Here is a 26,490-nt window from a genome sequence, read left to right on the forward strand (position 1 = left end):
CAAGGCTCCTAGTGGGAACTCTGACGCCTTCTTGTGTCAACACTGCATAGTGAGCCCAGCAGCACTCGCTTCGGACCCTAAAAGTCTTCTTACACTGAAAGGCTGTACATGCACAACACTTAAATGTGTTGGGAACCTGAGGCAATCAGATGTTGTTGACCATGATAGACATAATTAGCATGAAGTAGTTTCAATAACTATCTCACGTCTAATGTGACGTCATCCATGTGGCGTCAAGATTGCTGAAAAAATCTTGACATGTTCAACTCTCGGGTTGACGCTGTGGTTCCAAAATATGCTTTTGTGTGTCAATTCCATCCATTCTCAAAACACAAATATATTGTGACCCAAGTCTTTGTCCTTTGCATTGTGGGCTACAGGGAACATCAGTAAGAATCATTCTAATTATGCCTGTAACTGAAAACAAAGGCCTTCTATTTTTAAAAATATATATATATATATATCTATGTATATATATATATATATATATATATATATATATATATATATATATATATATATATATATATATATATATATATATGGAATATTGGCAAGCAAATACTTTAAAAGCAGCAAATATCAGAGAATGTGAATCTGCATTAGGCATAAGCTGCAGGCCACTGTCAGAGAACATGACCAGTTGGCCCATATGACCCTCGCCCCGATGTGTGGGTTACCATGAACACAGGTACCATTGACTTACATATGCCTAAGAGCACTGCGCTTATTTTTGGAAAAAAGAAGATCAAGTGGCCAGTTTTACTGGCATTTGCATGCGCTGAGTACTTCAAGGAAAATACGAATGTTTTTTTTGTTGGTGTCCTAGTTTTACATTTTGTCAGTATGAGCAAGCAGCTGGATCTCATTGTACTGAAGTTCTCTTTACTATCATTAAAGGTGCTACAAAACACATCTGAAATGAAAACATAAACTTTTACATCATGCTCGATTTGGCAACAGCATAATTGCACATGTGATCTATATCTTTAAGATATAGAATATGACCAAAAGAAGGGATGAGGAAACTTCACAAGTGTCCTAAACTGTGGTAATTCTGGCAGTGTCATTCTGTGGCCACATCTACAGACAACAGGATGACAAGAGAGAAGGCTATAATAGCAATCCCACATGCCAATCAAAGCATTTCTTTCTATGACCCTCTGGCGAATTGTATCACGTGCTGTGGTATAATGTGCCCTACTTTTACAGTGTCTGTGCAACCTTGTGGTGTCTTCAGCCTGCTGCTGCTGTTGGCAAGATTTAGGCTAGTAAAGAAGAAGAAACACAACAAATGACACCACTGGAGCATTTAATCAGCATTAAAACGTACTTTACTATACGCCCAGTTACCTAGGAGAAAAGAAGTGGCTTCTACATTTGTTTTTCTCTCCACTGACACAAGCTCAGTGCAAATAAAAGCTGCATTTACAAAATGGCAGGAAGCCAGCCAACATGGCGCTGTTTGTGCTGAGCTGGCAAGACAGAAAGAGGCCAAGGGCCAGGAAAAACAAAATGGACCATTAAGCAGCCAGGAAGCTCCACGTTAAACTGAAACAGATGACAAGACGTGCACTGCTTGGGCGATTAACTGTGAAGTAACCAGGCATTTCAGCACAGTCTCACCACTGCCCAGTCAAGCCACATTTGCAAAGATGAAACTGGGACTGTTAGGAACAAATCTGAAGAAATCTCTCTGCCTAGGAAGGACAGACCAAGGGGAGATGGTGGTATGGTGCAAGGCAAACACTTCTGCAGGGGGAGAACCACCACAATTAAGGGCACATGGTTTTGTATGACACCCAAAGCAAAATCTCACAGCGATTAAAGTAGCAGGGATGAGTTTGCACCTATTGTGGAAGTGTCTGGATTACGAGTGCCTTTGTAAATTCCAACACTCATGGAAACCCTCGTTTGCATGAGTGTTGAAATGTTTGGGTGTGATAAAATCCAACAGGAGGAACCTGATGATAGTTATAAGGGGAAAAGGGCCCAGAAACATACGTCAACAGGAGGATTTCAGTGTAGGAGGCACCAAAGTCCATAGGTCATTCTCAATTTCGACGAGGAAGCTTGTAGGTGGCTATATTTATTGTGTCTAATTAAAAAAATAATGCCATAGATATAATTGTTTATCTGGTGCCCAAAATATTGCACCAAGACCAGAGCACTCATTATTGAGGCCCTGGGGCCTCATTATGAGTTTGGCGGTGCGGGAGCGGGACCGCACCGCTCCCGCACTGCCAAACCCATGTACAAACTGCCCACCAGATCAGGAGTTTTCACTTGTCTGGTGGGCCGTTCCATGGCACCACAAGGGGCACGTCAAAGGCAGTACCTGCACGGCATGGACTGCTGCAGTCCATGCTTTGCAGGTGCTGGCGTGCATCCACGCAGGGAGGCACAATGGGACCCTGTAGGGTCCCATTTGTCTCCTCAAGGCCACACTTTTCTTAGCAGTCGCATCGCCATGAAAATTGTGGGAGTGAGGAATCTCGTAATATGCTTGGCGGGGCAGCAGCGGCCCCACTAAGCATACTGCGGCCTCAATCCTGCCGCACTGTGCCTGGCAGTTGCGGTGGTCTCAGGGAAGTCCGACCGCCCCAGTCGTAATGGGGCGGTCAGAAGACCGCCACCACTGTGCACCTGCACCAAACTCGTGATAAAGCCCTTTTACAGTTATCTGTTAAGGACATAGCTGGGCAGGAGTAGCTCCTTCGCTAAGGTGGAGGAGCGTTGCCCCACTGAGGTTAAAAAGGAAAAAATAAAATGATAAGAACTCGTTGTTATCATCATTTTATTTTTCCATCCTTGCTCAGCTTTATAGTGGCAGGGCTACTTTGCCCACAGAGCAGGACATGGGAGGAGTGGTTTTCCCACTCAAAGCATGACGCTTTGGCTTGCTATCTCAGGCCGGCCAAACCATCATGCGTACTTTGCACATTCTCACATGCCCAGGCTCCCATAGCCTGGCTGAGTGCCGAACCACAGAGCCGGGTGCTTCCTGCCCTGGAGTCCTGGAAGCGAGCGAAGAGGACCAAGAGGCGGCAGGTGCACACAGGTAAGTGTTTAATTTTTTTTCTTCATTTCCCTCGCGCCCCCCTGTCAACGCCGTTAAATACCAGCCGCCACTGTATCAGGGAAACAAGAACATGTGTATTACCACAAACTCACTTCACATAAACCACCTAGCACATGTCGTGTCAGCGGCTGCTGATCCTCAGCCATGTTTTCACCTCAGCCATGTTTTCTCCTTGGCTGCGTGTGACTGGTCTCCTGGTGGTCTGAAAGGAACAGTTGGGTGGAGTACACAGAGGAATGCATCCACAAATAGACAACAATTTCCCAGTATCACCATTTTTACTGCAAATGGGATTCAATTGCATTCCTGGGAATCCTGTATATTTCCTAGATTATTCTGAAGATGGCCCTCTTTTTAATGCCATTTTGATGTTTTTGAAGTTATACAGTCTGCCAAAAGAAAATAGAATTGCTGCCCCACAAGCAACAGAAAGCTTTGCCTTGGCTAAAATCCTAAACTGATCACTGCACATTGCCAATGGGAGCTGGGTTAGGCAATTCAGCGAATACAGACTGCTATGGACGGAATATCCAATGATGTTGCCTTCTGGTCACTACAGGGCATGGTACAAAGCAAAAGGTTGTTGGATAGATATAGATCAGCAGTACAAGCAATAGTCAAGTCAAGTCATAAAATTTGTATAGCGCACTACATACCCAGAGGGTTTCAAGGCGCTTAAGAGGGGAGGAGGATTATTTGTCAAATATCCACGTTTTAAGCTGCTTTCTGAACGCTAGGTGGTTCTGGGTGAGGCGAAGGTAAGCGGGGAGTGAGTTCCATGTCTTAGCAGCCAGGTATGAGAAGGATCTGCCTCCCATGGTGGTCTTGTTAATGCGAGGTACCGTGGCGAGGGCTTGGCTGGAAGAACGTAGTTGGCGGGAGGGGGTGTAGAAGGATAGTCGAGAGTTGAGGCAATACAAAGTGGCAACAGGCAAATACGGACAGTGGCGAAACCAGCTGGCGGATCAGTGTGGACCAATGACCTGGACACCCTCCCTTTACGAGGGGACAGAAGAGGTCCCTGCAAGCTGACATGATGCCTGGTGAGCATGGGATTACTTCAGTTTCAGCAAAATAGGGAGGAGAAATCTATTTAGAAGTCTTAAGACAGTCTGAACTATACAACCATACTTTTGTGGTAGTGGAGAAAAGGGTCTTTAAGACTGGGTTTGATGGCAGGGGTTTATGACTATGGCTAAAAAGGCAGAAAGCTGTGAAGGAAAGGTCTACAAAAGTACTCCGGGTTCTTTGAGCTGACACCTCAAAAGTCCCCAATGCTGAAGAAACACTGGTAGAGATAAAGTACTAAGACTAAGTAGGCCAGCATCTCTGAGAAGGAAGAAAACTAAAAATGATAACATAATAACATAAACATCGCTCGTTTTAAGAAAATGTGAATTGAACTGCCCTGTCCACACAGTAACATTCTGCTACATGGCTCAGTTGTCCTTCTGAGCAGCCTCCTCAGAGGTGCTCCATTGATCATTGCTCGGATACTCACCTCCCAGGCTGGTCGGGGTACTTGTGTTTGCAGTATGCTTCTAGTGACGCGTAGACCTTTTCCCGTAGTGCTTCCACTTCAGCAGGATTAGACAGCCCCTTTGAGTCTAGAAAGCAAACCATTAACAAGGTATAAACACTGGACACCTTTACTTTAAAATGCTTGTCGGTGTATGCCTTCATTGCTAACCATGCAGCTGTACCTTGATCATAAATACATTAACTGTAAAAAAGAATAGCTTGTAACTAAAGATCACCAGATCTCGCATTTTCCAAAGATTTGTGCACATAATCCCTCTGGTATCATATCAATGTCCTTCCTGTGGATGTGAAATCTATTTTTTGAAACCTGTGACTCAGCAGAAGATGCCCCAAAGGAGAATCAAAAGCTACTTTAAAGCAACTATACTTACCCAAAGTAATCTTTACTTGAAGATGAAGGAATGTTGTGAATCTACGTAGGATACATGGAATCCTCAAGCTTTGCTATGAACATCAGTTTACATTAACAAGCTGGCAATGCACACATTTCCTAAAATGTTAAAGCAGAGCCTTTGGGGAATTCAGAATGAATGCCACTGAAGTTAAACTCCCCAAAAAATTAAGTTTTTCTTCCCTTCCCCCCTCCTACTTATAAATGTGGTACTCACTGCAGTAGGTAATCCCTAATCATTCCCATATAAACTCGGTAGGATTTGCTCTGGACAGTAAACCACATGTTAACTTACATGCCAGAAAGTAAAAGGATCTGTTTGCTCTCTAGCTGTTGAGAAACACAGGAAGGTCCCTCACAGAATCTCACCTACGTTCAGCCATGTGAGCGCTAATTACGCGACTCCTGTCAGGGGCTCCGAAACCACCATGTGCCATTAAAATTGGTACTGTATGTTGTGGCCCTACTACTAACAGACACCTGATGCTTCTACCACAACACCATTGTCCTCACACCTTTGTATTTGGTTCATGTGGAGTCATGTTTCATTTTAAAAGTGTCTGACTTACATAGCTGTCCATCTGAAAACTCCAAGGAACCAAGAAGGCAAAGGGTTCAGGTCCAGAGGCGCCCTGGCACTATGCAGCTCCGCATAGAAATTTCTAATGTCCAGAGAACAAACTGGAAAACAATTCTTCGAGTGTTGAGCCTCGCGATTCTGGAACTCATCGAGCCAGCTCCAGGATTATATAAAGAAAGGAACTGTGCCTCACTTAACACCTGTAACCAACTCAATTAAATAATATACAAAGCGACCAAGGTTCAAGACTGGATGCACACTGGTGCCAATGTCCACAGGATGCCACTGGCCATTACGCGAGATGTGCCCTATCAACACAGCCTGGCCAGGCAAGGGTTTCAGAAAGCTCAATCCATGTAACGTGTCAAACTTGTCCCAGGATGCTTTTTTTTCCAGTCCAAAGCTGTTCGCCCAAAACTGGTCCCAATATGCTTGTTTCTGGTCCAGGGAAGACATGGCTTTGCAGTTCGGGCTAGACTGTTCCCATGAGGCACAGGGTCAAGACTGATTTGCATATAGCTGTGTCTGAACTGGGGTGGCGAAGTGAGCTAAAGAACGATGATGGACTTAACCCAGATCTCTGACTGGGGGTGAGTGTCTGAAAAGTTTCAGAGCTCCCTCCATCATCTCCTTGTGTTTGACGTGTGAAAGGGCCACCAGTTCTTTCAATGGAGAAGTGTATTTGGGTGTGTCGCTAACATCTCCCAGGGATACATGCCAATGGCCAACGAAAATTAGCTAACATTCAAGGGCAAGACACAGTCATGTACAGCGCATCAAGTCCCAAATCTCCAACCTGCAATTGTTTTATTCTACGTGTCCTATTGGCCCTCAGGCTTAGAAAGTATCCTTTAATAAAGCACTACTGACTACCACCACCTGTGCAACTGCCGGTCCCCATGAATTCCTCTATTCCATAAAGTACTTTGACTGTTCCCCTCTACTTTTACTGGATTGTTGTCCTGGTTCTACGTTCCTTCAGCTGTATCAAGAACCCAGCCTCTTGTTCTGGGCCAAGGAGATCTACTTATTCCACGATTTTCAGAGACTTCCTCTAATTGACAATGTATACTATGAATGTGGCCTGAAACATTTTGAGAACATTTTAATGTTTAGTGTCCTAATTCCCTGTTTGGGGTTCTTCTCAAATTTAAATGAAAGAAAACTAATGGATTGGTGGGGAGCAATATGTGGCAATTTTTTATGCTGGTCCCTTTTTTCCCATCCCAAAGAATAACTCAGTGTCTGGGTCTCATACAATAAAAACTCTGCATATACAAAATAAGAAATGCCAGTGTTGGTAAGTTTTTTCAGGTTGGTGAGTAAGGGTTATTTTAAGAAATAAGATTTCTTTTTTTCCTTCTATGTTTTTTTCTGGTTAATTCTCTTTGCTCATAAATTTTGTTTTTTCTATTACTTTATGCTTTTGGTTGCTTTGGTGAATCTTTAGTATAGCACTTTTGAGTCACTCTTATGTTGTCGTAAAAGTAATTTTTTTGGGTAAAGGAGTGACCTAATACCCTGACTCTCTTGTTGTTTAATAAAAGTGTTGGTAATTTATCACTAGTTATTAACTTTTTGTGATCAGTCACTACAATAATTTATCATATGAAATCTTCTGAACATACCATTCTGCAAAACTTTCTGAACTCTCAGTAAATAGCTCGTATGTTTAGTGGCTGAAGAGAAGTATTTTGAAAAATAATATTTGCAAATTTTGCTTACGGGCAAAAGGGAGAAGTTGGCCCTAATCATTAGCTCATGGTATGCCATAACAAGTCCTTGGCAGACTTTAATTTGTCAAGTCTCCCACATTGCTTCACATCATGCGCTGGTCATTCTGACCCTCCAAGGTCCTGGCGGACGGTCATCACTGCCCGGCCAAAAATCAATCGATCACGTACAGCTTTCGTCAGAGCATGTTTTTCAACCTTCACATCTCCTTAAAAACATTCTTCATAATGTTTAACTGAAAACAATACGGTGGCGAAAGCTAGTCACTGCTCTTTAGTGGTTCCCTATGTCTTATATTTGGGTAATACAACATATGTTTTAGAAACCCTCACAAATAAAACAGAAGTGGTATGGTTACATGGAAAGGAAAAAATTATCTTGACGTTTGTTATTCATATCCACACGATGATCGCTTTCTTGCGGCAGTGATTTAATTCAGATGAGCCTACCCAATCACTCACCTTTTGGTTGCCTGATGAAAATGCTGCGGCAATGGGGGACAATGTCTGGAAGATATAGACCTCCCTCCAACCATGAGAAGCCTCGAGAGGTCCTTCTTGGCAAACAGTGTTTTAGAACCGCTTGCAGCATGTATAACTCTTATACTGAGAACTACTCGGTATCAATTGTTCTGGTGAATGTTATCGAACCTATATAGTGCAAGGGAATTATTACATTTGATTTGTTTCCTAAAATGGAGTCCCACCCGCTCCTACTAATGGGAATCCACTACAGAGGTTTAACACCACATAGATGACACTACATCAAAATGACTGCTAATAAAGCCACTCCTGATAATACCACTACATGTAAAGAGATACATACATGAGTGAGTTTGATAGTAAGGGTTGACCAAAAGGTTTTTGTTTTATATTATTCAGAATTATAAAAGGGAGCAGTGTCAGATTTAAGCAATGGATGTAGTTTGGTTTGGGTATTGAGTAGCCTTGTGGCCTGGTTATGAGTTAACGCGTTATCATCTCTGATAAAAAATGATACCATGGGGTCGGGGAAATAACATGCGGATTTTGGTGTTTAACACACTAAATCCGCATAATACGGTAAATACAATATGCTTTCGCCTGTTAAATCTTGGCAGGTTTGCCCTGTCGAAATTTAACAAAGATTGAGTTATTTAAAGCATCTGATAATTATCGGATGTGCTAAATACCTTCAACTTCGTAATTTCAACCCATGCGTAAACATGACTTTATGCATGGATCAAAATATTATGAGCAACTCGTAATCAGGACCGGTGGTTTACGTTTAGAGTTAGGCTTAGTCTTAGGGTAAAAGTTAGGTTGTGGCTGGAACTAGGAACAATGTAAGACTTGGGTATTGGGATAACTTTAGGCCTAGACTTAGGGTTATGGTACACGCAAGTATAAGGGTTTGGATATGGGTTAATACGTTTAACCTTGTAAACAGCTTACTTAATGTAGAGGTATTCTCAGTAGTGGTGTTCTCACTACTAGTAATTTTGATGTTATGCTTTCTAGGTAGTTTTAGCTCAATAGACTTGTATTCTTTGTAATGAGGTGCATCCACCTCCAAATACTGAAAGCCAAGTACAGAAAGAAAATCTCTATTTTTGGGAGATATGGCTTAAGCCGTTTGCCTATATTATACCTTTTCTATATTACTGTCATATAAGAAAAACTGAAACCCTGTCTCCTATAATATGGAGGGGATGGGGAAATTACTCCAAACTGAAAAAGACATCTTAGAACCTGGTTTGGCTGGGAAAACTACAAAACCTGAAACCCTATTTTTTTTAATATGGACATGAGGGCCGAAAAAAGTGAAATCCGTCTCTTTGAGTATGGTTTGCCTGGAAAACTGCTACAAACTGAAAGGGTTTCTTTAGTTTTTTTAATATGGTTTGGCTGGAACAACTACTAAAAACTAAAACATCATCTTGTGTAATATGAATTGGGTGGGAAACCTAACAAACATAAATTCTATCTTTTTTTACTATTGATTAGCTAAGGAAATAAGAAAAAACAGAACATAAAGGAATGTAAATTCAAGTGGGACCAACCTCGAGAATGTAATAATATAAAACCCGCCCTTGATGATAAACCCTGCAAGCCTCATCATGGGACCCTTCTGTCTTTAACCAATCACTAGTACGTAAAGCTGGTGCCTTGTGGGGAAAGGATGGACAAATGGACAGCCGGTGGGGAGCGGTACGCCCAGAATGCGTGGTATCCTCCATTACCTGGGTTGAAGAGGACGATCGCCCGCAGACAGCCCAGCTCCGTCTTGTCCATCTGCATGTCCCTCATCTTTGATACAAGCTCTGTGAGGACTCTATGGACGAGAGAAGAGACGCTGACTCAGCACGGTGTAACTTTAGATGCAATCTTTGGGTTGAAAAATAACACCGAGTACAAGTTCCTTCCCAAACTCTCAAAACAACAAGAAGGACATGGCAGCAGAGAATACATGTCTATTGGGTGATGGGCTATCATGACTATATATACAAAGGTATAACGGAGAAGTGGCAGGTCCACTGAGGCACAGAGAGTTAAACAGATATCTAGGAAAATATTGTGCATAAATGCTAGATACACATTTAAAGTTGGCACATTGGTAGGGAGAATTTAGGGGTGAGGGCTGTTAGGGAGACAGACAGGAGGCATCATTGTCTTTACTTTAGAAAAATCTTTTGCATCGAGGACATGCAAGATAGAATACCATTGAAACAGAATCTAAGGACCTTTAAGGAAAGTTTAGGTGGACCAAAGTGGTTCGGCACTATTTTGGGGGACTACAGTCCACAAGGATTCAAGTTTTTTGTAGGGGGCCTTCAGTCAATTGTACAATACAATATACCCTGAACTGGTCAAGAGGGTCTCGGGGTTGGATTGTGGATAGGGTGACCAGAATTTTAAAGCCAAAAACCGGGACATTTCACAAAAATAGAAGAAGGACTACAATTTTACTTCAAGCGATGAGAGCGCTCCTCAGCAGAGAATTACAGAACAGGCAGTAAGAACATACATAAAATGAAATTTTTAGGCCCAGTAGCTTGCCTGTTAATTAAATTGCTTTCTTGAAACAACTGCTAACTATCCCTACTTTGTAAAACATTAAAAACACCTCCCACCGTTTTCAGTCGACCCTCTCTAAAAACGGGGACATGAGCTACATTTCTTGAAATTTGCTGGGACAGCTGGTTAAAAACAGGGACCGTCCTGGCAAAACGGGGACGCCTGGTCACCCTAATTGTGGAGCTATCGACAACTAGAAAATCAAACACAGGCGGTAGTCAGGTGACAACAGAGCTGCATGCGCAACACAGTGTGTAGACGGACAGATCAATGTCGAACAAACCTGTCAAAGATGGCGCCCACCCCGGCGCTGTGCGCGCTGTTCCGATGTACATGGAGGCCGGTGGCGAGCAGGATTCCGTCTTTCACCGCTATCGACCGATGGGAAAACGAGGCGATTAAGAGCTCATTCCAGCCTACACAGGAAATCCAGCAACCAAGAAAACACCATGATTAGCATACCATGTGCAGTCAAGAGAATAAGAACATGTCAATATATCCGGAGAGCTCCCGGCATGCAGATCGAAGCCAGAACAGCTCTGGTTGAAATGTTGATTTCGAATCATTGATGTCACAATAGTTTTTATTGTTGTCCAGCTCAGTTTTATCAAAAGTATGAGAGATTGTCCGAAGCAGGCACAATTTGAACTTGCGATCTGCAGCCTACAGAGCTTTTCAGAGAATACTTTAGTATAAATAAATAAATACTCGGATTTGTAGAGCGCTGCTTATCACACGAGAGGGTATCTAGGCGCTGCGCATAGGCACGGGAAGATGAAGTGATTCGCCCAGAATCACAGGATGCTGTGCGGATGTCGAGACTCGCACCTGGATCCCCAGCTCTGAAGTCCGCAGCTCTGGCCGTTACACCACATCATCTATACTGAGGGCCGCTTTGGTCCGGAAGAATGGTTTGCAAGCATGAATGCACAGAAGGGTTCATGGAAAGCCTACATCATGTAGTGTGCATTTAAAGAAAGTAGACGATAGCTCTTAGGTAGGTCATGGGAATTTAGGAGTTGTAGAAACTAGTTCCGCGACACGCCATGTGCTATTATGTTCATTTAAGAGGCTGAGGAGCTATATCCTGGATTAGCCAGGTGTATTTATGGGTAAACAACCTTTACAACGCAACTTTTACATCGCAGAGCCTTTACAACGCAACCATTACAACGCAAACTATTACAACGCATTGCTCTGGGGGGCGCTCTAGGATAGGGAATAGGTTAATTTACTATCCAACAACCTTCCCTAGTGTCCACGGGGACTGGAGTTGGAATAGTAAATTAAACTATTCACTATCCAGCACCCCAAAGCACTATGCGTTGTAATGGACTGCGTTGTAATACTTGCGTTGTAAAGGCATGCGATGTAAAAGCATGCGTTGTAATGTCATACATCCGTATTTATGTGACTGTAAAGAGAGCAAAGAAGAAATCATGGATTGCCCATGTGTAGCAATGTTTAACAAGGTCGAAACTAGATCCCGGAGATTCAAGGTCAGTATGTGCATTTAATGAGTGTGAAAAATAGATTATTGATATGTCAGGAGTTGCTATGTGCATTTGACTGATATAGGGAGTAGACTTTGGATAGAATGTGTGTGGGTATGTGCATTTAATGAGTCTATAGAATGGATCTTGAATAGAGTAAGTGTTCTTATGAGTATATTGCGTGTTTAGAATAGATCTTCTTTAGTCTAAGTATAGATGTGTGCATTTACAGAGTTCATGGAATAGATCCTAGATAGGCTACATGTAAGTAACTACATTTAAGTGGCGCAGAGAGTAGATCTTGTACAGGCTAAGTGGAGGTATGTGCATTTCATGACTGCATAGAACATATCCTGGCTATGCTGAGTAAGGGTTTGTATACTCAACAGGTACAGAGAATACATCCAGGATAGGCCGGTTAATCTACGAGCATGTCACTTGTCTATGGAAGGGATCCTGGGAAGTCTCAAATATGTGCATTTAACAAGTACATGAGTAACTACCAGCCTTTAATAGCTCTGAAGAGATTGTAACAGACCACCTTATGTACTTTGATTTGTTCATCAAGCTAAAACCCCACTGGAACAGGGAGCAAGTCGGCATTATTGATGGCACACTACTAAATGGTTGCAATATCAGGACCAGAATATTGTGGGACAAAACATAGAAGGGTAAGGTTAAAGAGACTTTCTATACCTAACTACAAATATACGTACCTTGGTGATATATATATCTCCAAGGAATGTAGATGTGGAGTCAAGAATAGCAAATTCATACCTTCCTCTGTGCATTTACCTCTTCGATCCTTTGTCCGCCGATATTCTGATCACGATAATCCCTACCACAATCCTGGTACAGCCAAGTGCTTTGCGGCTGGAGAGTTCCAGACTCACCTGTTGGAGAAACAGATGAGCCTGGCGGGATGTTTGGGGAGATCTTCAAAACAATCTAGGTGATTGGCTGGAGTGCAGGAAGAAAAGTTTCCCACAGCAGCCCTTCTTTATAAGAGTTGTTTAAAGGGAAGTGGAATTTGAGTGGCTTCCTATGTTTACTTATTCTAAATGTCTAGGGTCCTATCATGTGAGCCCCACTTATGCACTGGGACAACCTTTACTTGCCACTTAAAGAACACAGAGTTCGTGTAAGTGGCCTACCCCTGGTAGTCGCCTCTTCCAGATGCTCTGGGCCAGTGCATTGCGCGGCCTGCCTCCCAGCCACTCACGCTCTGTGTTATTGCAGTTCCACTACACCGCGACTGCACGAAGGGACACGTGCATCTCACTTAGCTTAAGTCCAACACTATGAATGTTTCATGAGCAGCTGCATGCTGGCCTCCCAGCTCCCTGAATAATGCATTGAGCGACTGTTTTTAAACTGTGTCAGGGGACCTGGTTCTAGGCTGCCAGAATGAAGGCAAGGGGCTCTGATTTATGACTCCATTTTCACATGTAGCTTTGCTCCACTTCTCCGCAGACACACCAACCTTTAGGCGAATAAACATGTCCATAAACTAGTAGACAACCACTCTCTCGCTTTCGCTCTCTCATTCGTGCAAGTTCTTCCTTTCTTTTTGACTTCAACAGAGTGACTCAAGTTTTATAGGTCGTGATCTAACAAGAGCCAAAATTAATTTGTCATATTTTCATGCGTGTGATTAAGTAGAATGTGGCAAAAACAGGCATTTGTAAATGTAACTTCCATATCCTGAGTCTCCGAATCATGCTGGGGGGTTCTACATTGTTAAAGAAAACTTATGAAAGGGGACATTCTTGCGGGGGGGGGGTGGAGGGGTGATGCTACATTGCCAAAGTTAGTGTTAGGGACGAGAATGTGGGGGTGTGAGTTTAGGGTGGGGCCATTAAAAAACATTTATTGAACAGCCACAAACTGGTAAGTTTGTCAGAGTTCAAGAAAAAATTGCAGATGGATTCACTCTCTGGAAATACATGAACATGGATCATGCCAGAGAAAGGTTCTGGTGGCATTCCAGGAAAGGAGTGGTCTGAACACTCCCACGTGTACTAGGTGCAATGCAAATGGATGCGGCACAGGGGATAATATCACAATCCGATAAATGTTGTGGGTGCTAATTCGGACTTATGCAGCTTTTACTCATGAAAAAGGTCCGCACACAAATGTGGCATTGGGGTACACTCTTTCTTAATTCCTAAAGTCAGAAATATACTCAAAGGGCAGGGAAACCCAAAACCGGTCCCCACCCGTGCGGCGCACCGGGGGATTGGCCGGTGCCCGCTATTGCCAATCCGGGCCTGCACAGTAGCACACGTACATCTTTTTCAAGCGCCCACAGTTCTTGCTTCAAACATGGGTGGGGATGGGGAGAGGTTGTGGTCTAACGGCTAGACTGCCGACTTTGGAGCTGGGAAACCAAGATCCGAGCCTCGGGGTCGACTCCACATCCTGTGATTCTGGGCAAATAACTTAGGGGCAGATTTAGAAGCCCCTTGCGCCACGTTTGCGTCACTTTTAACATGGGAAAAGCGACGCAAAAGTGGCACATGGGACTTGTAAATCTTCCCCCTTAATCTCCCAGTGCCTACCAAAAACAATGACTGTGTCCTTGTGTAAACGTAACTGGTGCTCATGTAAAGCGCTCCAAATCCTTCGGGTCGAGTACGAGATATATAAATCTGCAACAACAACAAAAAGTTGGGCATATCAGAGATTCGGTACAGGCTGCGCGCGCTCTTACCAGCCCGCAGCAGAATGACCTGGTCGTCCAGAGGCAGTTCAGAAAAGTGCGGGATCCTCTTTGCCCATTCGACCAGGGTGAAGAGCTGCTTGTCTGCGGCCTGGCAGATGTTGGTTACCGGGTCGTTCGGCTAAAAATAAACGCGCAGAAAGTTAATAGGCGTTTTCTTTCCTGCGGGCACTTAGCAAAGGTGAATGGCATCAGCCCACAAGCAAAACAGTAAACTAATTCCAGGGCGACTCAACACCTACACCGAATGGCCACAGGGTGCCGCCACAGCACAATAAATATTTTTAAACCGCGCTTTAGCTCGCGATTTGGGAATTTTGTAGAAGCGCAGCAGTGTTACATTGACCCGGACTGCAGACAGTGGCATGTTCTATCGATCAGCCATTCTGTGGAACAAAATAATATGCAGAATGTATGGAACGTATGGAATATAAAGAAAAAGGAAACAGAAAATCTGAGAGACCAAATGGAGAGATACAGTTCGAAAGGGGGAGTAAAGGAGACAGACGGCAAATGAAAAAGAATGAAATTAGGTAAAGAAAAATTACGACAGATAAGGCAGAAAAGTTGAAACAAAGCGATAGAAGGGGAACACCATAGAAGATGATAAAACAAAGAAATACCTATGATGGACATAAGAGAAATAAAATAAAATAAAGCGCATTTTGAGGGATTAGAACAGCATTTTAAAGCATAGAAATTATAGTAGCGTATTTTTAGTGCAAGTTTAATGAGTAAAAAAACCTGAACAAACTACTTCTTGCGAAAAAGTTCTCTGAGTTTTAAAGAGAGACACTTCTTCAAACTTTCACAGCTAATCCAGTTCTCCGCTAGCGCCACTTACAATTGTTGAAGCCTTTAACACGGTTTACCTGATACGGGTCAGTTTAACCGAAATATTTACCACCTGCTTTCACAGGTGGTGAACATCTGAAAGGGGAGGGTTGTGGGTGGGTGGGGTGCTGGGCGGAGAGGACCTCCGGGGTGTGGGGCTGGTAAGGCGTTTGCCTCTCTTAGAGGAGCAGGGTCTGTCCCTCCTGGTGCTGGGGGCGGAGGTTAGGGACCGGGTTGTGAGTCTGCTTGGGGCAGGGCTTCCAATCGTAGGTTGTTGAAGGGAGCCGCGACCCGTGGAGGGAGTTACGGTGGAGCAGGGAAGCGGGGAGGGGGAGGGGCGGGGTGGGGTGGAGGGTGTTAAAAACTGGCATATGGATAAGGGTAGATGCTGGTTGCGGCACTCAACACATTAAAACGGATCAGCAAGCTGAACTATCGTAATTGGGACACCACGCCGTATCAGGGTATATAAGCAGAGACATTTTTTGCCCAGCTAGGCGCCCAAATGAGGTAGCCTGATGGATAGATGACCACAGCTCACAGAACTCAAATGTTTCTTTCAATTAAAGCCTGGGCTGGAAATGTGCTGAGGCAGTGGCTTGTTGTCAAATGGCTGCCCACATAGGGTTCGCAAGTAACCCACACGCTTGGTGTGGATATGATTCTGATGGTTAGGCAATGACATTTATTTTGGCATGTTAAAAAGTCCTGGGTAACCCCTTAAATGGCTGAGGCTTGTTAACTGCTTAACAGCGTCATACTGATAAAGGCTGGATACAATCTGCATAACAACTCCATCCTGATGAAGGCTTAATATAAGCATCCTTGAGCAACAACACATCGATGCTAGTAAAACACATCATTCAGCATGTGGACTAAATATGCACACACACAACGATCCGGCGATATGAATTGCAATTATTCACATCAGATAAACCATCCTGGTTCTGTGCACATGAATAGAAAATTGAATTAACTTTGCATCCTGTACTTTAAATGATGTGTGTTTATATATATATATATATAACTGGAAATCTTTTCTTGCGAAAATGAGCAGAGACCACACCGGGGAACATTAGGGAAGCTGCTTTTATTCTTGCAATGGCGAATGCATTTCGGCAATTCTGTCTGCCTTCCTCAGCGCCCAAGAGTCCAGGAAGCTTCCCACAGCACGAGCTCAGATCCTGCCGCCCTCTTGAAGGTCAAGGGCAAACTCCGCCCCCAAGGATATCTGCACACCTGTAGGCAGTTCACGCTGTATCAGTGGACTGCAATACCCAGAATGCGTCAGCTTCAGTCCAGGTAGGTATTGCACAGGGGTTCAGTTAGTATTTTGGGTTTGACAGGAAAGTTCGTGCACATAGAAAACCAGATTTTCCTGCTTGTAAATAGGACCAAACACTTCCCTAGGTCCCCGAACCGCCTCAGCCTTCGAATTCGGGTGAAATGTTCAACGGGGGCAGCAATGTGAATACACGCCTCCCACGATGCAGTTAATAACCGCATCACCGCCTTTATACTCCCAAAGTCTGTGGCGGGCCCTGTCCTTCCAATAACTTGGATTTTCCACAAACAGCTACAGACGCAGCAAAAAGCCAGTGACGGTAGGGCCAACAATTGAGGCGGGGGTCTCTGTATCGTGTCTCTGGCTGACACGCAAATACATAACTGGAAATCTTTTCTTGCGAAAATGAGCAGAGACCACACCGGGGAACATTAGGGAAGCTGCTTTTATTCTTGCAATGGCGAATGCATTTCGGCAATTCTGTCTGCCTTCCTCAGCGCCCAAGAGTCCAGGAAGCTTCCCACAGCACGAGCTCAGATCCTGCCGCCCTCTTGAAGGTCAAGGGCAAACTCCGCCCCCAAGGATATCTGCACACCTGTAGGCAGTTCACGCTGTATCAGTGGACTGCAATACCCAGAATGCGTCAGCTTCAGTCCAGGTAGGTATTGCACAGGGGTTCAGTTAGTATTTTGGGTTTGACAGGAAAGTTCGTGCACATAGAAAACCAGATTTTCCTGCTTGTAAATAGGACCAAACACTTCCCTAGGTCCCCGAACCGCCTCAGCCTTCGAATTCGGGTGAAATGTTCAACGGGGGCAGCAATGTGAATACACGCCTCCCACGATGCAGTTAATAACCGCATCACCGCCTTTATACTCCCAAAGTCTGTGGCGGGCCCTGTCCTTCCAATAACTTGGATTTTCCACAAACAGCTACAGACGCAGCAAAAAGCCAGTGACGGTAGGGCCAACAATTGAGGCGGGGGTCTCTGTATCGTGTCTCTGGCTGACACGCAAATACATAACTGGAAATCTTTTCTTGCGAAAATGAGCAGAGACCACACCGGGGAACATTAGGGAAGCTGCTTTTATTCTTGCAATGGCGAATGCATTTCGGCAATTCTGTCTGCCTTCCTCAGCGCCCAAGAGTCCAGGAAGCTTCCCACAGCACGAGCTCAGATCCTGCCGCCCTCTTGAAGGTCAAGGGCAAACTCCGCCCCCAAGGATATCTGCACACCTGTAGGCAGTTCACGCTGTATCAGTGGACTGCAATACCCAGAATGCGTCAGCTTCAGTCCAGGTAGGTATTGCACAGGGGTTCAGTTAGTATTTTGGGTTTGACAGGAAAGTTCGTGCACATAGAAAACCAGATTTTCCTGCTTGTAAATAGGACCAAACACTTCCCTAGGTCCCCGAACCGCCTCAGCCTTCGAATTCGGGTGAAATGTTCAACGGGGGCAGCAATGTGAATACACGCCTCCCACGATGCAGTTAATAACCGCATCACCGCCTTTATACTCCCAAAGTCTGTGGCGGGCCCTGTCCTTCCAATAACTTGGATTTTCCACAAACAGCTACAGACGCAGCAAAAAGCCAGTGACGGTAGGGCCAACAATTGAGGCGGGGGTCTCTGTATCGTGTCTCTGGCTGACACGCAAATACATAACTGGAAATCTTTTCTTGCGAAAATGAGCAGAGACCACACCGGGGAACATTAGGGAAGCTGCTTTTATTCTTGCAATGGCGAATGCATTTCGGCAATTCTGTCTGCCTTCCTCAGCGCCCAAGAGTCCAGGAAGCTTCCCACAGCACGAGCTCAGATCCTGCCGCCCTCTTGAAGGTCAAGGGCAAACTCCGCCCCCAAGGATATCTGCACACCTGTAGGCAGTTCACGCTGTATCAGTGGACTGCAATACCCAGAATGCGTCAGCTTCAGTCCAGGTAGGTATTGCACAGGGGTTCAGTTAGTATTTTGGGTTTGACAGGAAAGTTCGTGCACATAGAAAACCAGATTTTCCTGCTTGTAAATAGGACCAAACACTTCCCTAGGTCCCCGAACCGCCTCAGCCTTCGAATTCGGGTGAAATGTTCAACGGGGGCAGCAATGTGAATACACGCCTCCCACGATGCAGTTAATAACCGCATCACCGCCTTTATACTCCCAAAGTCTGTGGCGGGCCCTGTCCTTCCAATAACTTGGATTTTCCACAAACAGCTACAGACGCAGCAAAAAGCCAGTGACGGTAGGGCCAACAATTGAGGCGGGGGTCTCTGTATCGTGTCTCTGGCTGACACGCAAATACATAACTGGAAATCTTTTCTTGCGAAAATGAGCAGAGACCACACCGGGGAACATTAGGGAAGCTGCTTTTATTCTTGCAATGGCGAATGCATTTCGGCAATTCTGTCTGCCTTCCTCAGCGCCCAAGAGTCCAGGAAGCTTCCCACAGCACGAGCTCAGATCCTGCCGCCCTCTTGAAGGTCAAGGGCAAACTCCGCCCCCAAGGATATCTGCACACCTGTAGGCAGTTCACGCTGTATCAGTGGACTGCAATACCCAGAATGCGTCAGCTTCAGTCCAGGTAGGTATTGCACAGGGGTTCAGTTAGTATTTTGGGTTTGACAGGAAAGTTCGTGCACATAGAAAACCAGATTTTCCTGCTTGTAAATAGGACCAAACACTTCCCTAGGTCCCCGAACCGCCTCAGCCTTCGAATTCGGGTGAAATGTTCAACGGGGGCAGCAATGTGAATACACGCCTCCCACGATGCAGTTAATAACCGCATCACCGCCTTTATACTCCCAAAGTCTGTGGCGGGCCCTTCCTTCCAATAACTTGGGTTGTGAGTCTGCTTGGGGCAGGGCTTCCAATCGTAGGTTGTTGAAGGCAGCCGCGACCCGTGGAGGGAGTTACGGTGGAGCAGGGAAGCGGGGAGGGGGAGGGGCGGGGTGGGGTGGAGGGTGTTAAAAACTGGCATATGGATAAGGGTAGATGCTGGTTGCGGCACTCAACACATTAAAACGGATCAGCAAGCTGAACTATCGTAATTGGGACACCACGCCGTATCAGGGTATATAAGCAGAGACATTTTTTGCCCAGCTAGGCGCCCAAATGAGGTAGCCTGATGGATAGATGACCACAGCTCACAGAACTCAAATGTTTCTTTCAATTAAAGCCTGGGCTGGAAATGTGCTGAGGCAGTGGCTTGTTGTCAAATGGCTGCCCACATAGGGTTCGCAAGTAACCCACACGCTTGGTGTGGATATGATTCTGATGGTTAGGCAATGACATTTATTTTGGCATGTTAAAAAGTCCTGGGTAACCCCTTAAATGGCTGAGGCTTGTTAACTGCTTAACAGCGTCATACTGATAAAGGCTGGATACAATCTGCATAACAACTCCATCCTGATGAAGGCTTAATATAAGCATCCTTGAGCAACAACACATCGATGCTAGTAAAACACATCATTCAGCATGTGGACTAAATATGCACACACACAACGATCCGGCGATATGAATTGCAATTATTCACATCAGATAAACCATCCTGGTTCTGTGCACATGAATAGAAAATTGAATTAACTTTGCATCCTGTACTTTAAATGATGTGTGTTTATATATATATATATATATATATATATTCACTGAAAAAACCATAGGTTATAGACCATATATAGTTAGGAATTAGCATTTACAAAACCTTGAAAATTCACTGAAAAAACCATAGGTTATAGAACATATATAGTTAGGAATTAGCATTTAAAAAACCTTATTTTACTCACACAAAACCATTGAAATTCCATATATAGTTAGTTGCACTAACTATATATTGCGCACCCGCAATCCACTGCTGATCATGTCACATATTACATCATTCATGACATGGTCAGTGACATCACTGATGACATCACTGATGACATCTCAAATGACATCACTGATGGTTTTGTGTGAGTAAAATAAGGTTTTTTAAATGCTAATTCCTAACTATATATGGTCTATAACCTATGGTTTTTTCAGTGAATTTTCAAGGTTTTGTAAATGCTAATTCCTAACTATATATGGTCTATAACCTATGGTTTTTTCAGTGAATTTCAATGGTTTTTTAATAGCAAATATCATAAGCTGTCGAATGTCAAGTACGTGGTAAGTGAAAACATTTTCGTGTTTATGCACACTGATCTGCTTTGAATGGTGCCCCCCCCCCTCATTTCTATTAGGAGTACTCTCTCTTTGCAGATAGTGAAAGGTAGTTAACGCAGGCCTTTGCCCCCGTTGTAATCCGTCGTGCCTGCTTCTCTCTCCATTTGATTGATTGTTATCCAAGTATTTACTGTTTTAGAATTAGTTCTCTTTGGTTCATTCTCTATTTACAAACAAACACAGAGTCGCAATACTCTGTTTAGTCTTTGCAGATAACGAAAAATCGTGTAAAAAAAAAGAAAAGGAATCGAGCAAAATCAGTAGGCCACTAATGGGATCTCTTTTTGACCTCGCTAAAATAGAAACATTAGGAACAACCCCTCATGACAAATACAAAACTAGTGAGATGAACTGAACTCCACACAATGATGGCTGCAAAACAGCTCGGCTCCGCCACCCACCCCGCCCAAAATAACGATAAAGAACGGCTGCCATGATTGGTTGCGGAATAACCACGACGGAGCTACGAAATGGTGCTGCTCTCATGCTAACCCCAGCTTCAGTCTGAAACATCCAGAAACACTGTAGACTACCAATTCGATCAGTTCCGGTAGCGCCCCAATGTAACCCGGTAGAGAAGAACTAGCCCTCCCCTCTTTGACTGATGGTTCTTGTTGCCTGTCCCTTCTGTTGTCATTTAACAGAACTATTTAGCCTGCTGAAAGGGGTTGTGTTCCGACCGCTGGTTGGTGGAGACATTTTGACTATATTCTGGACCTGCGTTGTCGCGTAATGCGTCATATGACGCGCCGCGTTAGCGCATCCGGAAGTCATCCGGGGCGCGCAGCGCGTAACGTAAGCATAACAAGTCATGTGACTTGTTAATAAAACTTTTCATTGGTTCATTTTACTTTTCTTATTGTAATGATGAAAGGCTTGGTCATATGACCTAAAAATTACGCTTTTCATTACTTCCGAACATTATTTTTTCTTAAATATATGTTATAATGTTCCAGGCTAATGTACTTTCCCGGAAATTTTACAACTGTCCTGCAAGTAAAATATATTCTTTTTTCGAGAAAAAGAGCGTTTCTTCGTCCCATGACGGAGCCGTTGAGCAAAAGAGGGTCGACCTGCTGTCTTAGTCGCCGATACGCCTGAATATGAGATTCTTTTCGATCACTTTATGTTGCAGGAATAGAAAACACAACAGCCCTTGACCATTTATCTTTACTGCGTTCCTTCGTATTATACCTTTTACCCTTCATGTAATTGGTCTGCTTTATTTCACTTGCCTTTTAATGATTCTAAAACAGTCACTATTATTAAAAACTTTACCAATGTATATACTACTACCATGTTTTCTTTTAAAAACCATTTCTTGTGAAAATTTCATTATACAAATACGAGCCTATAACCACGTGGGCCTGCCACAGAGCAAACTGTAATCGTATATGATGAATAGACATTTACACTGTAGAGGAACGTAACGGGCGGGCCATTAGGTTGCAAGAACTAAGGTGTCTAACAGTTACGGAATCGGTGGACGTACATTTTATAATTAAAATACGACAGGGCCAGTTACAATAAAATTATCTAGATATACATTTGCGGGCAAGTACCATGGGTGACGTTAATTCGAACTTTCAACAGTACAGTAATCAATAACACATCAGAACTTAATATCAATAGGGATGTCGAAATAGTCAATCAATTCTCGTCCCCGCCCGCCATGTGCTTCAAAACTGCATACGTATCTCGTGATTTCAAGGTTCTGCAACCAGTACACAACAAGGAGTTACGAGTCCCATTTATTCCGGCGCCATTTTGGGCGAGGACGGGCAGGTCCAGGATATAGTCAAAATGTCTCTACCAACCATCGACTATGATGATGTTTATATGCTGTATTTATTAGAGTAACACTCATCTGTCCACATGAAATTAATTTGCCACAATCTAAACATGTCATTTTAATCTTTCCAAAGTTCTTCTAAATATTTGGGACCGTTTCCCTTGCCTCTGAAGCTCTCAGTGCCACTTCTTTGATGAATGTACTAGCAGGTCAGGGGTTCTCCTCCAAATCTCTCTTTTATGCAGCACTATAATTAATTGGTGCCACCTCTCCATATGACGATGCATGGTATAGTTACCACAACTATATTTTTTTTCGGTTCCTCTGGAGAGTTCATCGTGGCAGATGAAGCGTGTAACGTACCGGGCATTTACCTTTTTTTGCATGTACAGGAAAGGAAAAAAAAATCGAGCGTCCGAGTTCTAAGGTGTCCCAGGGCCATTTTAGTGGACCAGGCCCAAATCCAAAGAACAGGCCGCCATTTTGAGAGTCCTCTTGCAGCCGCCTGTCGCTGTAGCATCAAGAGCAGCCGAAACTCAGCTGAATGGCAACTGAAACGGTAAAGGGGCGCCCCACTACAGCAGACGAGCCTCCACCTAGGAAGGCCCATTCACGCCGGCTCCCCCCCCCTTCGGGCACCCCACGCCGTTATTCGGAGCAGTATTGTAGGATGGCCACACCAGTGCGGCAACTTGCTAGACATCACCTCGGTGGTAACCGAATCTCAACGCCTTGTGGTGTCTTCTATTCAAAAAACATTGTTATGCTGCCTTCGACCTATTCGCCGCAAGTGCGCACACAACTCAACTGCATAGCTTGCTAGACACCACCTCGGTGCCATCCGGATCTTGGAATCTCAGCACCTTTTGGTGTCTTCTCTTCAGAAAATATTGTTGCGCTGCCTTTGGCCCCATTCGCACATCAGTCCGCTACTGACGCCATCTCACAGGCTAATGGGGCGCCCCACGCCGACTTTCAGCATTGTAGAATGACCACACCAGTATAGCAACTTGCTAGACATCACCTCGGTGCCATCCGGATCTCGGCGCCCCACTGCAGATGAAGTGCCTCTCAACTATGAAACCACCACGGTGACATCCGGATCTTGGCGCGTTGTGCTGCCTTCGGCCTATTCGCACATCGGTCCGCTACTGACGCCATCTCACAGGCTAATGGGGCGACCCACGCCGAGTTTCAGCATTGTAGGATGACCACACCAGTACAGCAACTTGCTAGACATCACCTCGGTGCCATCCGAATCTTGGCATCTCAACGCCTAGTGGTATCTTCCATACAAAAAATATTGTTACGCTGCCTTTGGCCCCATTCGCACATCAGTCCGCAACTTAGACATCACCTCGGTGCCATCCGGATCTTGGCATCTCAGCGCCTTGTGGTGTCAGTCAGAAAATATTGTTGCGCTGCCTTTGGCCCCATTCGCACATCGGTCCGCTACTGACGCCATCTCACAGGCCAACGGGGCGCCCCACGCCGACTTTCAACATTGTAGGATGGCCACAGAAGTGCGACAACTTACTAGACACCACCTCGGTGCCATCCGGATCTTGGCGCGTTGTGCTGCCTTCGGCCTATTCGCACATCGGTCCGCTACTGACGCCATCTCACAGGCCAACGGGGCGCCCCACGCCGACTTTCAGCATTGTTGGATGGCCACACCAGTGCGGCAACTTACTAGACACCACCTCGGTGCCATTCGGATCTTGGCGCGTTGTGCTGCCTTCGGCCTATTCGCACATCGGTCCGCTACTGACGCAAACTCACAGGCCAACGGGGCGCCCCACGCCGACTTTCAGCATTGTAGGATGGCCACACCAGTGCTGCAACTTGCTGGACACCACCTCGGTGCCATCCGGATCTTGGCGCGTTGTATTGCCTTCGGCCTATTCGCACATCGGTCCGCTACTGACGCCGCCTCACGTGCCAACGTATTTTCTCCGCATTTTATACCCTATGCCGCATAACAGGTCATGTGACTTGTTTATAAAACTTTTCATTGGTTCATTTTACTTTTGGTTTCCTAATGATGGAAGGCTTAATGACCTAAAAACAACACTTTTCATTGGATGAAAACTTTTTTTTTTTCCCAAACGATGAAAGCCCCACCTTGTTTCTGGATGTTTCAGACTAAACTGGCGTCAGCATGAGAGCACCACCATCTCGTAGCTCCGTCGTGGTCATTCCGCGAGCAATCATGGCAGCCGCTCCCCACCAGAAGCCTGCAGGAGTCGGGGCCCCCAAAACTTTTGATGAATTCTCAAGGCGGAGGGGACGCTTTCGAGAATGGGGTCCAAGACCTAGCAGACAAGCGTCCGATTTCCAAGGTGTCCCAGGGCCATTTCAGTGGACCAGGCCCAAAAAGGAAAGAGCCTGCCGCCATTTTGAGAGTCCTGTGACAGCCGCCTATCGCTGCACCGCAAGAGTGGGCGCAACTCAGCTGAATTGCGGCTTTTGACACAGTGGACCAAAAACGGACAGAATGGCAACTGAAACGGTAAAGGGGCGCCCCACTACAACAGATGACACTCCACCTGGAGAGGCCCGTTCACGCCGCCTCCCCCGGGGCGCCCCACGCCGTTATTCGGAGCAGCATTGTAGGATACCAAAACCAGTGCGGCAACTTACTGGACATCACCTTGGTGCCATCGTTCTGCTGCCTTGGAACTATTCGCACAACAGTTTGCTACTGATGACCCACCCCCCGCGACGCCCCACGCCGTTATTTGCTGGGTGGCAACTTACTAGACATCACTTTCGTGTCATCTAGATTTCGGCGCGTTCTGCTGCCTTGGAACTATTCGCACAACAGTTTGCTACTGATGACCCACCCCCCGCGACGCCCCACGCCGGAAATCTGGACGTTGTGCTGCATTGGGACTATTCGCACAGCCGACCGCTACTTCGTTGTTTTTCCCTAAAAATGTTTATATGTTATTACTATTTTTGTTTTCTTGTATATATTTATAAATTATTAAAGTTTTATAATCTTACTACTTTGTCGGAGTGCTATATATTTTTAATGTGACACATAATTGTAAAAACTTTGATGTACAAAGAGTCATCCCTGGAATCTTCCGCTTCACGCTCGGTCCCCTCCCCAATCACAATACAGGATGGATTTCAGATAATAGCAACGCTTCTGCTGTGACGGATCTCATCGAGTGTGGGCCTTGATCTACTATAACTCCTTTGAAGAGGGGTGATTCTATACAGCTGTGGCCATAAACTACATCTGCAGGGCTAGCTGATAGCCTAGGACCGGCCTGGACAATCGGACACAGAGGAAAAGGAGTGTCAGAGGGTGCGGTAGTGAATAGGGCGAAAGGGAGGTGTCGGGCGGGCACAGGGTGTGATTCTCAGGGAAGAGCAGCGCAGATGGGGGGAGGTTTATTACCCATGCATAAGACAGAGAGCGGGGGTGACCACTGCCTGGGTGAGATGCTTGCGAGGGTGGGGAGCCATGCTAAGGATCGACAGCGTGCACAGAGTGGGTCTGGTCAAGGCATCTAAAATGGCTGCCGTGCACGACAAAAGTGTGGCATTTGAAAAAAGACAAGATGGCGCAGACAATGTTTTTCAACACTTCCTGATTTCCTTCGAATCGAACGTTAACAGACGTTGGGGCATATTACCAAAGTTAAGCGATATTTATCCCTAACGATGCATTGCAAAGATTTTTTTACCGTCAGAAATTATCGCAGATAAACCTTGCTATTATCAAGGTTTATCGCAAATACGATAAAAAACGACCGCAATGCATT

The 26,490-nt window shown here is 45.0% G+C and overlaps 1 protein-coding gene across 6 annotated transcripts in view; it reads right to left on the minus strand.

Moving 5' to 3' along the window:
* The window catches only part of RXRA (retinoid X receptor alpha), a 468,131-nt gene that overhangs the window by 9,200 nt on the left and 432,441 nt on the right, over nt 1-26,490 (minus strand). For all 6 annotated transcript variants that reach the window (XM_078641941.1, XM_078641942.1, XM_078641943.1 and 3 more), the window contains 4 exons: nt 14,592-14,721; nt 10,669-10,801; nt 9,551-9,642; nt 4,584-4,689 (listed from right to left, as the gene is read on the minus strand). In XM_078641941.1, the coding sequence (XP_078498067.1) occupies nt 4,584-4,689; nt 9,551-9,642; nt 10,669-10,801; nt 14,592-14,721 (461 nt within the window). The remainder of the gene's footprint in view (nt 1-4,583; nt 4,690-9,550; nt 9,643-10,668; nt 10,802-14,591; nt 14,722-26,490) is intronic.

Source organism: Lissotriton helveticus, chromosome 5_1 (assembly GCF_964261635.1).
Source record: "Lissotriton helveticus chromosome 5_1, aLisHel1.1, whole genome shotgun sequence".
Classification (NCBI taxonomy): domain Eukaryota; kingdom Metazoa; phylum Chordata; class Amphibia; order Caudata; family Salamandridae; genus Lissotriton; species Lissotriton helveticus.